This window comes from Oncorhynchus mykiss, chromosome 9 (genome assembly GCF_013265735.2).
Source record: "Oncorhynchus mykiss isolate Arlee chromosome 9, USDA_OmykA_1.1, whole genome shotgun sequence".
Classification (NCBI taxonomy): domain Eukaryota; kingdom Metazoa; phylum Chordata; class Actinopteri; order Salmoniformes; family Salmonidae; genus Oncorhynchus; species Oncorhynchus mykiss.
This window is the reverse complement of record NC_048573.1, coordinates 24,153,471-24,169,914: the sequence shown is the minus strand read 5'-3', so window position 1 is coordinate 24,169,914 and position 16,444 is coordinate 24,153,471. Positions and strand designations below refer to the sequence as shown.

Sequence of the window (16,444 nt, the reverse complement as noted above, 5' to 3'; positions counted from 1 at the left end):
ATCATTAATTAAAGTCATTCAATGCAAGACCAAGCATTTATAGTGAGCAACAAAAAAAAAGACACCAGCACGCTCTCAACAGCATTAAGTCGTTATGCGAACAATGGCATGATACCAGCCAAACAGATTGGGTTAGGTCAGTCTGCATGGGACCTTGACTGAACTGGGTATAGTTTTCCCACCCAGTCCCCTCTTAGATTTGTAGTGTCTCCCTGATGCCAGCTATCCCCTGTAATTGACCATTAGGGGCCAAGATGGTAAGGGGATAAATTCCTTTAGCCCTAACCCCCCCCCCCCTCTCCAAGCAAAGAACGAGGGCACGAGGTTTACTAGAAAACAGGGCGCTCACACGCCGTAATTGGCACCATAACAGGATGATCAGTTGCCGGGTAGAATTCCATTATGGTTCTAATTAAAAGGCCATTAATGGTGGCTGCGGCGACCAATTTCACTCCCTCGCAATGCGATTTAATTTCCTGTACAGTATAGTTTTCAGCATACCTTGCTGAGCTCCCTGGCTTTTAAAAGGCTTACGAACACCAACCCCCCCCCCCCCCCCTCCGCCATATTTTACCCAGGGAGCCTTGCTGTCAGCATGGCGGCTAGCCATCGGTCAACAAGGCCATTGGTGGTCCCTCTATCACTCCCGATGTTCAAGCTGCTCCCCCAGCCTTCAAAAAGCACTCTCCCAGACCAGCACCGCACCAGGTTTTCATTTGATTCTTCGTCCTGTGTTGTGCCACTGTAATAGTGGAGGCGTGATGGGAGATGACATAAATATACAGTACCAGTCAAAAGTTTTAGAACACCCACTCAAGGTTTTTTTCCCCCCATACTATTATTTCATAGTTTTGATGTCTTCACTATTATTCTACAATGTTGAAAATGGTAATAAAGAAAAACCCTGGAATGAGTAGCTGTGTCCAAACTTAACTGGTACTGTATATTTTTTACATTAAACTATTTCTTATAAAATCTGTGCTTTTGAAACTAACAATTTCCTCTAATAGAATATAGTCATCTAGTACTTCTACAAATTTCTCTACTGGCTTTTTTTTTTAAGAGAAAAAAAAAAACTGGCATTGCAGTTAAAGATGCATTACATGGAAGGACAACAAAGCTATCAGGAAACGCAGGCAGTTGCCATCACTGCCAACCACCTCGCCCACCCAGGCACAGAGCGCGTGAAACGGAACAAAGCTGGTGTTGCATCACCCGTTTGTCATCACTGCCTCCATGCCGTCGGATTACCCCCAAGCTCCTCTGTACTAGAAAGTATTTCCCCCTCTGCTTCAACTCCTTGTGCTGCAGGTGGGGAAGACGTGCACTGCACAAGTCATACATATGGGGGATGGGACGGTTCGTTTAGACAAACTGCAAGGGTGTCATCCTCACGATAGACCTAGTCGAACAATGCATAAAATATATGGTCAAATCTTTCCAATAAATAAATCTCTCCCTTGAGATTAAGGGTCCACTCATCATTTACAAATTGCTTTATAGATTAGGCACAATGTTGCTGTGTGAATGCACTTATGACCGAGGCAACCGAGGCAACTCAATTTCTCATATTTTAAAATTATTTCCAACCATTCTGAAACAAATACTTGAACGACAAAATATTACTTTTCCTTAAACTAAAATAAATGCATTTCTGCCCTGATTCCTTACTGTGCGCTCACCACATCAGGTCCCTCACCCCTCTTACAGATATCCATCTATAGCATCTAGACACGTGAAATCATTTTTGGGAGTGACGTAAGAGGCATCTTCGTCTGCTTGAGGTCATGCCCGTTTGTCTGAAACCGATGTGTTGATGCTGCCCGTCTTGGTCAAGGTCTCTGTTGAAAAATTGATTATCAACGAGACTAACCTGGTTAAAATATTTTAGACAATCTGACATGGCCTAAATGCAACATAAAGGAAAACAATTGGAATCTGATGGAAACCAGGAGTCGCGAAACGAAAAGGAGCCAAAGTGGTTTCCATATCGTGAAGCCACATTTAATTTTCATGAACACGGAATCAGTTTAGTACATCAAGACAGTGCCCAAGAATAACTAATATGCATGACAGTATGGCAGGGGTGTGTAAACCTCAAGCAAAGCCAAACATCTTGCCATTTGGCTCATTAATGAGGCCCTCACACAGTGCAGCAAGTCTTGACTAAAATGTTAGGTACTGTAAAGTTTAAAAATAAAATAAAAAATGTTTTATGGCGAGCGTGAGATCAGGAGAGAAAGACCTGTCAACAGACAGCCCTTATAGACAATGCATCAATAAAGCACTTCCTCCACCCTCCTTTCATTGACAAAACTAGGGGAGAGTGAGCATTTACAGCTCAGTTCCTGTTTTTCAGCGGCTGCTCCCCCCCTTCCATCTCTACCTCTTTCCCACTCCTTTCATGCCAGCAGCAGCGGCGGCAGGCAGCCTGCCGTTTCACGGCCCAGGCCCTTTGTGCTCCACCTATACAAGTAGGTATGATTTCTGCCGAGTCGTAAAACAATTACTGGCGAATTCCTGCAGCTCTTTGATTTCTGGCCAGAAGCTGGGGGGAGGCACATCCAGTGGCTGATGGTACCTCTGCTCTCCAGTAAGGGGTGGGTGGGGGGGGGGGGGGGGGGGCACAGGGAAGTAGAGGCAGAGGGGGGCTTTGTCCAGTACTGGGGACATCAAGGAACACTGGAGATTTGTGACAGTGCACATCCTGTGGTCTTTAGGAAACAGTAGAATGAACTGAAGGACCCAAGGTGCGCACACACACACGGCATAACTAGTGACTAGCAACTGCTAATCTCTAAACGCCCTGTGCTATTGACCGACTCCCTGTCTCTCCATGATAAGAATAACACCTCAACTACGAAACTTTCCTGAGAATTGTAAAAATGTATACACCCTCTTTAAAAAGTAAAAAATGGGGTTGAATGCCAAAAAGAGGCATCAAAAGACCTATATCCAGCTGGCTGGCAGGAGAGGAGAATGGATGTAATGCTGGCATGACTGTTGTCTTGGGGTGACAGAGGTAGAGGGCAGCGGTAGGAGAAGTGAGGGAAACTAAACCAAAATGAGCTTCTGGCAGAGGAGTGTTTCTGACAGACCTCCCAAATCATGAGGGGGAAATCAGGGGAGAGGAATGAGTCACACTCTGCACATCTCCAATGGGCAATAATCAGTTTGAAGGCAGGGATGACATGTCAAGCCCCAGGGCTGGAGACAATTATCTCAGCAGAGGTGTGCGCGGATCTGGTGTCCGCAAGCAGGAGTCTATTCTGGGCTCCACAAATCAAACCTGTTGTTGGAAATCGACTTTGCGCTTACAACATTTATCATACCCACCAATTAATAATTAACGATAACAATGAGGGGGATACAAATACTGTAAATAAATAATAGCGTTCAAGTGAAGCTTGTACAACTGCTAGTAAACACTGGCAGGGTCACGCACACATGCACTTTCACTCCCAATATCCAGACAAATGTCTCAACATTCACTTTTGACTACAAAACGGAACCAAGCACATCTAGGCTAGCACATCTCCAAACCCACACTCCTCTAAATGCATCAAAACGTACTACATTGCAGACAAAGACAATATCGCCATCAATATCAGAGCAAGACGAGATCACATTAGCGAAACCACAGCAAAGGGAGGAGAGGAACGCCACACTACATCTAAGACATGTTTAAGCCTGAGGAGATCTCGTCTATGGGTACTCCAGTGACTTGACTTGGGGTATGTGCACAGCCCCAAAAATAATGATTAGGAAAGGCAGTCAGGATAAGGAAAGTTATATATATATATATATATATTTTTTTTTTTAACATTTATATATATTTTTTAAAGGCTTCATGCGACAACTCCAGGAGCCCAGGCGAGACCCAGGGGCCAACATACTGAGCCAATCATTAAGCTAACCCACCGCTATGGAGGGAATAGGGAAGGCAGGCGCGTGCACACACACACCTTATTTAAACTGGTTATCGGAGAGCTTCTTACAGAAAAATAAAGAGTCCTTCACTATCTCAACATAAAGATCCAGTAATGCTTCTCAACTCCCCCATTCCACCCCCGTAATGACGAAATGCCCTTCCATTAAAGGGACACGCTTTTCATGAAATATTACCCGCACATCCTAAGAGGTACCATCTCAAAAACAGATTAAAACACGCCAAATGGGGTGCTTAACACCACAAAGCAGCATGTGCCATCGGAGCTGATTGCAAAAAATAGCCCATTCTCGGTTCCAGTCCAGAGCTAACTTCTTCAGGGTTGGTGCGCTCCGCCGAGACGACAGCGATGCCATTCGGCAGTGGCCGTCGCCACGGCAACACCTGAACGCCAGGGCCTAACTGCTGCCTATAATGAGGCGGCACTGTGACTTTACAGACTGTTGCATCATTAATTTTAATGTGTCGAGGAGAAGCAGCTTCCCCCTCCTGGACTGAAACTGGAAATCAGTGCAGCTGTGGGGGAACGCAAGAGCAGAGTTACCGCTAAGTCTCTAGTTCACTTCCTATGCCCCACAACATTCTCTCTATCGCTTTTGAAAAGAGATATACGGTGGCCAGGTAAGTTAAAGCAACATGGAGTAAGGGTAGTTGAAACCCCCCAAACAATTAGAAAACTAAAAGCACTGTTACACAAATAGGAATAGAGGATTAGATTTAAGATTTGAAACAACTCTTTGAGCCCGTTCTGCCCAATACCTTAGTTCACACCGGCAGAGACGTGAACATCAGTTTGCCGGTCGTCAGCATCTTTTTACAGGGAAATATATTTTGCGAGTGACACAAATGTGATCTGCTCAGCGCCGTAAAATCAATAGCTTCAAACTTCCCATAGAGCCAATGGTCATGATTTATTACTATCATGCCTTAAAATGTTCGCTGAGGTTTTGAATTACGATTATGACTGTGGAGTCAAGGGAACCGGCCAGCTATTCCCACTGGCTTCGAGGCAGGTGTGAGAGCATCCTTACAGCACAGAGCATACACTGCATATGATGAGCAAGTGCTCATTTCAGAACCCGAAATGACCGGCAAGAAAAAAAGACAAATGTATTGAATAGGGAGTCATAACAGGCTACATTACTAACATCTGTAAAATAGGGAAATCTCGTTCAGAGAACAATACGATGACGGAAATCAAGTCAGTCCCACAACAAAACAAAAAAAACGGGTGTATTGGTTATGCTTTGACAGGCCCAAAGTAAAAATGTCCGACTAAACCGTGTTCCAGTCCATTTATTTTGGGATGGGGGTCGGTCTCACCCCCTCCTTTTCCTCCAGTCCTCCTCACAGGACTAAATATCAGGTTTCCAAGGCTACACAGCATGGCAGCCAATCATAACCATTTTCTCCAGGTCTGTTTAAATGTCTTGCTGGCCATAAAACTACAAAATCGGAAGCTTTAAAATCGAGACAGAGCAGAATAGTGCAGAATGGGGACGGCAACTGACCACTCCTGTTGTGACAAATGTTGTCGTCATTTTATGGTCTTCATAATTCATATATTACCTGCTTTATTCTAGATTTGTACACATTTAGGACGGATAAAAAAAAAAATGTAAACCATCCACAATACATTTTTCTAAGAAAAGTGAGTGAAAATAATTCCCTGTCAAGTGAGGAGAGGGCACCGGTGTGATCCACAACAGCTGCAGGATGGCTATATTAAAACAGTAAGGCCGGCATTTAGCCGCCTCACAAGAGGGAAGTGAGAAAGGGAATAAAGGGGACCTTCAGAGCTACATATCCTTGGAAGGCGTGTGTGTGTGTGTACACACCCCTCTCCCTTTCTGCAGGGGGTAGCTGTGCCCTTACAAGACCAGTATTAAAAACAGTCAAACCTGCTCGTCTATGCTAGGTTTGCCCTCAACTTCTTTGGCTTTGCCCATCAGAGGCCCAATGCTGATCAAAGGTACCAGAGAGGGGTAGGGTTAACCTCCCGTGATACAAAATAATAAGCCTGATTGTTTACCTGACAACGGCATCATACATTTCAGCCAAGCTGAAGACTGGCTGTGGAGGTATTTTGTACACAACAGAAGAGCATTGATGCCACACTGCTCCTGAAGAGTCTTGGGGTTCGAGTCCGACAATTCCACAAATGTAAAATGTAGCCTACCATTTTAGGTGTAACATCAGAACACCAGTCATTTACCCGTTAGGGGAGACAACACCAAGTTTTAGAATAAAAACGTGTGAGGCAGTAGATTGCAAACCAGGATACAGCTTGAACTTGCTAAGGAAGGTTTCAGGCTAAGAGGAGTGCCCGATTGGTCAAATTGAGCGATAAGCTGCAAATACATCATCCTTGCAAACAGGATCCAAGGCTGAAAGCATTTAAAGCCATTGCCTAGCCTGAAAACCATGACCTTGCCTAAAAACAGAACCCAATGTCACTGTTGGCAACACTACGTTTTGATGTCAGCGCACTCTCGAGGGTAACCTAGTAACGAACCACCATACCCAAAAGGTGGCAACACTGCCCACCCCCAAAACAATTTCAACTACCTAAAGAAATATGCATCCTAATTTTTTGCGCCTACGTTTTATACAAAACCCTTCGAGCTCAGGAAGTACTTAGGCTGGCAATTTGTTACCATGTGAAAACACTGAAGTACCATACTACCGATGTTCCCTCTAAAGCTGCGTGTGTGCGTGGTGCGTCACGCAGAAGAAATATGAGCCTGTGCGCGATCGTAGAAAATTGAGTGAAGTTCAGTTCAGAGGTAACACTATCGACGTGTAGCTCTACTGTGGGAATTGTGATCGAATAAACACAATATTAGCCACTTTCAATGTAATATACCGAAACAAAATAAACTATGCAAGATTTAGTATGCAAAACTGAGAAAGATATTTTCTTATAGGCAGAGTGTATTGGGAGTAGGATTCTATTGCATTAACAGGCATGACTCAGGCCAGTACTCTACACAGACTGGTGGCCCATAACCAATCAGAGCTGCAGTAAGCCTGTATGCATTAGACCATTGCTATATACGGATCTGTGCCATTCACTTTGAACTGGACTGTGTTTAGGCTACAGCGGCCTCAAGTAGATGCACTTGCTTTGAGATCAAAGTGAGAGCTGCATGCAGCAACGTTTGCATATTTGTTCATATTCTTTGCTAGTCAGCGAGTTATTAGCACAGTTATTAGCCCAGGGAAGAGGTTGCGTCTTCCAAGAGCACAAGATGTGTGCACTTCTAGCCATCTTTTATGCCTTAAAAAGGGGCAGTGTTGTATTTTGAGACGGTCTTGAATAAGCTAAGTAGCCAATAGAGCGTAGCATAATTTGTCTGATTCTCTCTAATAATGTTACGTTACTAATTAATTTTATTTTGTAAAGTGGTTTCTTGCAAACATCGTCAGCCACCTCGTCTGAAGGACCAGTGGATAAACAGGTTAATGTCAAACCCTGCATGTTTGTTATGTTTGTTAAGTCTCATAGAACGTAGGTGTTGGCTGAATGATAGAACAGCTATTACCATGTTAAAAATATTACGGGGATGCATTTCTGTCGTTTTTGATGTTAAAACTAAGCCAAATCAAGTAGACCCTCAGTGTTCACAGTAAACACACACCAGAATTAGAGGAAACATTGCATACTACCATCACCTCCTAGGGACTGGGGTAAGATCTCATGGCATGTGTCATAGCAGGGGATTTAAACAAGGTTAAGTATCTTCCTGCTGGGGTTTTGGAACATTTTATTCTAGCCAAGCACATAATTTATCAAGAACTGGCGGGGGGGGGGGTGGGGGGGGGGGGGACTAGAGTGAACCCTCATTTTACTCACCGCTTGTCAAAAGGGCTTCTTCAGAACATACACTACATGGCCAGATGTTTGAGGTCACCTGCTCATCAACATCTCATTCCAAAATCATGGGGATTAATATGGAGTTGACTTTTCCCACTTCAAAATAAGAGCACTTACAGTTGACCGGAGCAGCTCTAGCAGGGCAGACATTTGACCAACTGACTTATAGGATACCACCTTTCCAACAACGGTGCCACGTTGAAAGTCACTGAGCTCTTCAGTACGGGCCGTTCTACTTATTGCATGGCTGTATGCTCGATTTGATACACCTATAAGCAACGGACGTGGCCGAAATAGCCAAACCCATTAAATTTGATGGCGTCCACATACTTTTAGCGTACATCTCAAGCACACTAGTTTGATTTGTGTGTAATGCTATGGGGAAATAAACATAGTGGGGGAGGATTTCACCACACTGTCACACAGACAGGCAGGCGCGCACACACCTCAGCTGTTCTCATGAGCACATCTTTAGATCTGTCATTTATGCCATGAATCAGAAATACTGGGTGATAAATGTACTTTTGCTAACCACATCAAACTCCGAGTCAGGTGTTCCCACGAATAAAGAGATCCGTTCCAAATTCCCTGCATGCATTGACAACATGCGTGCAGCACTTTGGAACGGCAAGTACAAGCGACACTTTGTATAATGGCACTTGCCTTGACCACCTCTCCTCGATTTGCCTAACACAGTATAGATTTATGCTTGTTGAAATGGCGTCTTGTTTACGCGCATGTAAACGGACAGATTTTCCAGTTTATTGAAAGAAGACTGATTTGCTCAATGACTCCGCAGTAAACCGATGGACAAGGTAGATTCATAACCAAATACATCATACTATGCAGTGCACTATAACAGCCCCTTCTATTTCACCCACTTGAATACTCACCATGTTCAAATGAAGCTCTCGAACTCAGATACTGCTCAATTTAACTAATCAAAACAGAACATAGGTGTCAAGAAATAACTTTCCATTTAACAGCAACTGTCTATTTTTTTTAAATTTAAAACTCAAGTAGAAGGCAACTTACAATTCATTGTTTATGCATTTTTTCCTTGCAAGACCAAGAGGCTAGTTACTTTCTTATCAAAGCCACACTTGAGTCGTGATGATTTACAACATCCAAGCCACTGAGTCAGGTTATAACATTTAAACCCGTAAGCCAGCATTCAGAGACAGTATTCTCTCAGAAAAAGAGAAAGCTTTTCTCTTGAACTGATCTCAACCTCAATCCCTGGCTCTAGTCTAGCAGGCGGTTTTGTCTCTTTGCAACAAAGAGCAGACTCAAAAGCAGCCTTTGGTGGATTGCAGGGGGGGGCGGGGGGGTGTACAATCAACCATGTACGACAGACTGTAGCCTACCTGCACCAGTGAACAGGGACCAAGCATATGCAACGCCAATGAAAACATCCTTATGGTGGCTGACTGGATCTATGGCTGTCTTGTGTTCAAGTCTGCCAGCATTTTAATGAATATCGTAATAGGCTGTTGTCATTCATTCAGTCCAAACTGTGAGAATACTAGTGACATTTTGGAATAGGAGTCAAAATTAGAGCCCTGTAGGCTTCTACTATAGGTATTGGTAACATGAAAGCACACAATTACCTGCTGTCAATGGAAATATTTGAACACTTATAGGTGATGTTGGTAAATGGACAATGACCATGTTGTGAATTGTGCTAACACCCTGGACAAAGTAATAAGCATGTGAGGTGTATCAGAAGGCTGCCTAGGTCCAACTGCCCATGCAACAAGTTTCCACTGTGTGTGAAACCGGAAGACACTGGCAGGTCATATTTAACATACAAATGGCCACAGTCAAGTCAGTGATACCCAACAAACCAGAATATTTATATTATAAAGAGGTGAAAGTGACAAAGTATAAGAACATTAACAAAGAAAATCCTACTCAAGACTTGATTTATATAGTAAAAGAGCCTACTGAGGTGCAACAGAACCCTATAAAACACATTTCTATAAAGACCCATTCTGTACTTTGCCTAATGCATATTTTTCTTGATGCAATGACTATTCTTCATAAACATACTGTTGAGAGGAGTCCGGGGTATTAGTGTTAAAGGAGAGTAAATACCAAATACTTTTTAATTAAACATTTTTTGGGGGGGGGGGGGTTTGAACTACTTTATGATTTTACAACTGTTCCCAATAAACGATGAATGTTCCCCGGCAATCCGAGTCGCGTGTAATTGCAATATGACAGGGTCTCTCCAAGGCACCAGCTTTGGCACGTTTCCCAGCACTTGTCATGCCGAAGAACACTCAAACACACCAGCAGGAAAGGGGGGGGGTAAAAATCCCAAACCAACAAATACTATAATTGATCCCTTCCAGCCGTGCCAGACACTTAACCACTATGCGCTCCACTGTTTGAACAAACCTTCTGTTTACCATCGCCAAATATACTGGGTAGCGGTCACATTTTGCCTTTCTAGTTTAGGGTAACTTGGGGGAAACCGTCCACCTTATGGGAAATGTATATTTTCTAAGAAGAAAAAAAAAAAGCACATTTTTGGTAAGATTTAGATATGTACATACTGGCTATCCTTAGGCAAACACGTTTTGAAGGGGTGGGGTTATTCAATAAATAAATACAATTGCGTAACTTACAGATGATGTGGATTGCCCTGGGGGCATTTTGGCCAAATCGAGCATTAAGTAATTGTACTACTTTATTATTACAAACTGGTAAAAAAAAATAAAAAAAAGTGCTAACCAAGTGGATTATTTATGTTTAGGCTCCCCTAATGGTATATTGTGCGTGTGAGATACAGACACTGAACAAAAGCCAGTACATCAGGAGACGTGGAGGAGGCCGTAGGAGGGCAACAACCCAGCAGCAGGACCGCTACCTCTGCCTTTGTGCAAGGAGGAGCAGGAGGAGCACTGCCAGAGCCCTGCAAAATGACCTCCAGCAGGCCACAAATGTGCATGTGTCTGCTCAAACGGTCAGAAACAGACTCCATGAGGGTGGTATGAGGGCCCGACGTCCACAGGTGGGGGTTGTGCTTACAGCCCAACACCGTGCAGGACGTTTGGCATTTGCCAGAGAACACCAAGATTGGCACTCGCCACTGGCGCCCTGTGCTCTTCACAGATGAAAGCAGGTTCACACTGAGCACATGACTATCACGTCTGAGTCTGGAGACGCCGTGGAGAACGTTCTGCTGCCTGCAACATCCTTCAGCATGACCGGTTTGGCGGTGGGTCAGTCATGGTGCGGGGTGGCATTTCTGTGGGGGGGCCGCACAGCCATCCATGTGCTCGCCAGAGGTAGCCTGACTGCCATTAGGTACCAAGATGAGATCCTCAGGCCCCTTGTGAGACCATATGCTGGTGCGGTTGGCCCTGGGTTCCTCCTAATGCAAGACAATGCTAGACCTCATGTGGCTGGAGTGTGTCAGCAGTTCCTGCAAGAGGAAGGCATTGATGCTATGGACTGGCCCGCCCGTTCCCCAGATTTGAATCCAATTGAGCACATCTGGGACATCATGTCTCGCTCCATCCACCAACGCCACGTTGCACAACAGACTGTCCAGGAGTTGGCGGATGCTTTAGTCCAGGTCTGGGAGGAGATCCCACAGGAGACCATCCGCCACCTCATCAGGAGCATGCCCAGGCGTTGTAGGGAGGTCATACAGGCAAGTGGAGGCCATACAGGCAAGTGGAGGCCACACACACACACATACACTACTGAGCCTCATTTTGACTTGTTTTAAGGACATTACATCAAAGTTGGATCAGCCTGTAGTGTGGTTTTCCACTTTCATTTTGAGTGTCACTCCAAATCCAGACCTCCATGGGTTGATACATTTGATTTCCATTGATCATTTGTGTGATTTTGTTGTCAGCACATTCAACTATGTAAAGAAAAAAGTATTTAATAAGAATATTTCATTCATTCAGATCTAGGATGTGTTATTTTAGTGTTCCCTTCATTTTTTTGAGCAGTGTATTTTTGTTCAATATATAAGTACCAGTCAAATCTTGACAGACCTACTCATTCAAGGGTTTCTTTATTTGTACTATTTCTACATTTTCTGTAGAATAGTGAAGACATCAAAACAATAAATAACACATATGGAATCATGTAGTAAGTGTTAAAGTGTTAAACAATTTAAAATATATTTTAGATTCTTCAAAGTAGCCACCCGTTGCCTTAATGACAGCTTTACACACCCTTGGCAGTCTCTCAACCAGCTTCATGAGGAATGCTTTTCCAGTAGTGTTGAAGGAGTTTCCACATATCCTGAGCATTCCATCACTCTCCTTGGTCAAACAGCCCTTACACAGCCTGTAAATGTGAGGAGACATTGTCCTGTTGAAAAACAAATGATAGTCCCACTAAGCACAAACCAGATGGGCTGGCGTGTCGCTGCAGAATGCTGTAATAGCATGCTGGTTAAGAGCACCTTGAATTCGAAATAAATCACAGACAGTGTCATCAGCAAAGCCCCCCCTTACACCATCACACCACCTCCATGCTTCACGATGGGAACCACAAATGCGGAGATCATCCGTTCACCTACTCTGTATCTCACAAAGACACAGCGGCTAGAAATATGAATCTCAAATTTGGACTCCACCGGTCTAATTTCCACCGGTCTAATGTCCATTGCTAGTGTTTCTTGGCCCAAGCAAGTCTCTTATTAGTGGTTTATTTGCAGCAATTCAACCATGAAGGCCTGATTCACAGTCTCCTCTGAACAGTTGATGTTGAGATGGGTATGTTACTTGAACTGTGAAGCAATCTGAGGTGCAGTTTACTAATGAATTTATCCTCTGCAGCAGAGGTAACTCTGGGTCTTCCTTTCCTGTGGCGGGAGCCAGAGAGCGGGAGCGAGAGCCAGTTTCATCATAGTGCTTGATGGTTTTTGCAACTGCACTTGAAGAAACGTTCAAAGTTCTTTACATTTTCTGGATTGACTGACCTTCACGTCTAAAAGTAACGGAATGTCGTTTCTCTTTGCATAGTTGATTTGTTCTTGCCATAATATGGACTCTGCCTTTTACTAAATAGGGCAATCTTCTGTATACCACCTCTACCTTGTCACAACACAACTGATTGGCTCAAACGCATTGAGGAAAGAAATTCCACAAATTAACAAGGCACACCTGTTAATAGAAACGCATTTCAAGTGACTACCTCATGAAGCTGGTTGAGAGAATGCCAAAAGTATGCAAAGCGGTCATCAAGTCAAAGGGGGGGGGGGCTATTTTTAAGAATCTTTAATATAAAACATTTGGACTTGTTTAACACTTTTTTGGTTACTACATGATTCCATATGTGTTATTTCATAGTTGTGAGGTCTTCACTCTTATTCTGCAATGTAGAAAATAGTAAAAATAAAGAAAAACCCTGGAGTGAGTAGGTGTGTCCAAACTTTGGCCTGGTACTGTATATTTTTGTAAATGACCTGAATATTTGACCAATGTACCTCAAAATCGTTTTGTTGGAGTGATTTAAAAAAGTTAACAAAAGATACAATTTTTAGGGAAACTTTCCCAGGGAAAGTGTTGGGGGGGGGGGGGGGGGGGGAATTGGCGACATAGTAGTTTGAGAATTACAGGAGGGGGGCGTTTAAACCCAAGCTACCCTCCATGGATCAGCTATTAAAAACAAAGCCACCTTATGGTTTGCACACGTTATGGTTTGCAGAATACTCATTCATTTGGGTTGCCAAATCATTCATAGCCTGTTGCAGGTGGGGCGGAATTTGCCTTTTCTAATAAAACAATTCATATTGCTTTCATCTATCCGCAGGTTGTTTTAAACTCTAAAATGAATCAATATGTTGGTGTTCAATTCTCCAATTGCGCATCCAGTAAATTACGTATGCGCTATAGGTGGGAATGTTCAAATTCATTAAACAAGTTTTGGGGAGTAGAAATATCAATATTTTCAATTGACAAACTCTGAAAAATGATGGCTATAACAAAACAGCGTGGGGTTTTTTTTCTACCAAAAAAGTTCGTGCACACAAATCAACCCAGATAGGGTTTGCCCGGAGTTGTAGTGTTTGCTTTACAATCAAGCAGTCTATTCTTCTATGACAATAAAACTTTCCAAAACAATCTAATAAAAATTAGGATAAATTATAATCCTACCTCTTTTTGGTCTTGGGAAGCTTTCGTGCAGGTGAAAAACAACTTTTTCCACAAAGTGCTGAATGTTGCTGTGCTCTGGTCCTCGGACAAACACCATCCAGTCGTGCGTAAAGCCTTCCACCGTGGGTTTCTTTCTGACCTGGGCACGATGTCCAAGTTCTAGTTTCACCTGAACAGCACCCTGTAACATCCAACATCATATCACATATTGTTGCCAAACGAAGGCTGGACTGGCACCATGGCAAAACGATGGTCTCAATAGGCACACACGCAATGCGTGGAATAAATCAATTAAAACACCCACGTTGCAGAATAACACATTTCGATTTGATATAGGCCTACTCAAAATCCCATACACTCTATCCGGCATAACATTTCAGCAAAGAAAGCATCGGGTCTATAGCCTGCCCTATATTGATGTTCATGAAGTAGCTTTGGCTACCGTGGTCTATACGCTACAAACTGCAAGTCATTTTGAACAACGCCGAAAAACTATTAAAAGTCTAATTTGCCAGGGTAGACTTTTTTCGTTATTTTACCATCCAAGCATCACTTTCGCACTAATGCTCCTATACACGATATATGCGGCATTCTATACGCGCTTCCCAGCTCAACTAGTTCTAACCAAGAGCAGCTATCTGTGTTTCTACTGTACTTCGATAGAAATATGGCTGGAAATCTTCTGCTCAGACGCGCCGGGCAATTCCGCCTTCTTCTAGCAAAGAAAACAATACCGTGCAACACACCCTTGCTAAGCATGGTCGCAAGCAGTGTACTCACCGATGTGGCCATTCTCGAGGCCGCGTTCTACCGCTATTTCATGGAGAATTTGTTTTAAATGAGAAGATAGAGAAGTGCATATGGCTGATGGCGGACATGGTCTCTCCTAATTGAACTCAACCCGGAGTTTCAAAGGCTGAGGAGCAAAATAAGACGCATGCGCTGTTTTGTGCACTGACAAGAGCCGCAGACGAGCAGGGGGAAAGCGAACCAATGAGACAGCGCACACGCGCAGACAACCAATGCATGGACTATAGTAAATCCACCTCACAATTTACCCACATAGGCAAGTGGCTTTCAAACCATTGATGAGTACACATAGTGACCCAGCATGAACAGTCAAAACATACATTTACTCTCTTACGACAGCTTTGACTGGAGCACTTGATACTGTAACATAACATCATCCAATATATCAAACATAGCCTACACTCTACTATTCGATATTTTTTAAATCCTCCATTAGCCTACAATTGGATGTCAATATACTCAAACAACATACTCAAAAATATACTTTCCGCAAATGGTCATTGAATCCACATAATCATTCATACACCATCCATATCAAAACAAACAACATACTATGAGGCCCAAAATAGATAACTATTCATATGTTTTTTTATTCCAACATCTAATGTTCCTTTAACATAGCCAGCCCATAATGACACCCAAGTATGCTTGATCTGGTAATGTGGTCCAGAGGCTCCATATGTTTGGTGTGACGCACTTGCGGAGCCTCGGTTGGCTTGCGGAGGCCAAATCAAACGCCGTACCACATCGCTGCGCCTCCCAACTTTTGTAACAATGTGGAGGGCTCCGTATAGCGGCATATAACTCCGTATTGACATGATTGGTTGACGGTTGGTTGGGGCGGTATGTCCTGTATAAACACGAACACACTTTATTGACAACTTCCTTCACAACAGCTCTGGTCTCGGTTTCCCAAAAGCACGTTCATCATTACATCTTTCATAGGAGCAGTAGTTAAATCTCCCAACCATCGTTACTAAAGTTTCTCTTGAAAACGCTCGTGTTCAACTCATAAACAGCTAAGTACGTCGTTAGAAGCTTTTTTGACCTTCCTCATTACTTTATACACAGCCGATCTCGAATGGAACAGGTGACAACAAATACAAATGTGCCAATTGGAATAGATTGGAAAGGGAGAACACTGATCCAAGAGCAGTGCTTCCTTTCTTTCGATCCTATCAGTATGGTAACATGCCTCAAATACACACTTTTTTTTAAACAAACATTCTCTCTGTGTGGTGTTTTTGGAAACTTTTGTTACATCTGCAGCCATTGTAAGAAATATGCATGTTAAAACACATAAACCTAAATGCCAATTTATGCTTGCTCTGTCAGTGCGATCCCGGGAGCTAAAACACTGAGGGTATGACGCAATTGCTGTGCCTCCGAAGGCTCCGCAAATGCATCACACCCTCCGAAAATGCATCACACCCTCAATACGAAGCATCCAACTACAACATCGTCCAACCACATAATTGGATCAAGCATAAATTGGCTTTAACAATGCAGGGGCTCTGCATAGTCCCGCATTTATGTGATTGGTTGGATGTAGGAGCGGGTTAGAGGCTGCTCCACGAAGCATGAATGGACTGACTTCTGCAGAGGCGGCATAGCAGTAAATGCTGTACAGCCAATGCATATTCTGGAATGACCATAAATCAGCTTTAAACATCTTGA

At 43.4% G+C, this 16,444-nt stretch overlaps 1 protein-coding gene across 3 annotated transcripts in view; it reads right to left on the bottom strand.

The window, feature by feature from the left end:
* Window positions 1–16,444, bottom strand: part of mllt3 (MLLT3 super elongation complex subunit) — a 48,699-nt gene that overhangs the window by 27,830 nt on the left and 4,425 nt on the right. For 2 of the 3 annotated variants that reach the window (XM_036987629.1, XM_021615178.2), the window contains exons 1-2: window positions 14,738–14,898; window positions 13,958–14,138 (exon numbers count right to left, since the gene is read on the bottom strand). In XM_036987629.1, the coding sequence (XP_036843524.1) occupies window positions 13,958–14,138; window positions 14,738–14,749 (193 nt within the window). In that variant the 5' untranslated portion in view covers window positions 14,750–14,898. Of the gene's footprint in view, window positions 1–13,957; window positions 14,139–14,737; window positions 14,899–16,444 lie in introns of those variants that run through there. The other variant, XM_036987630.1, reaches the window with a different exon arrangement.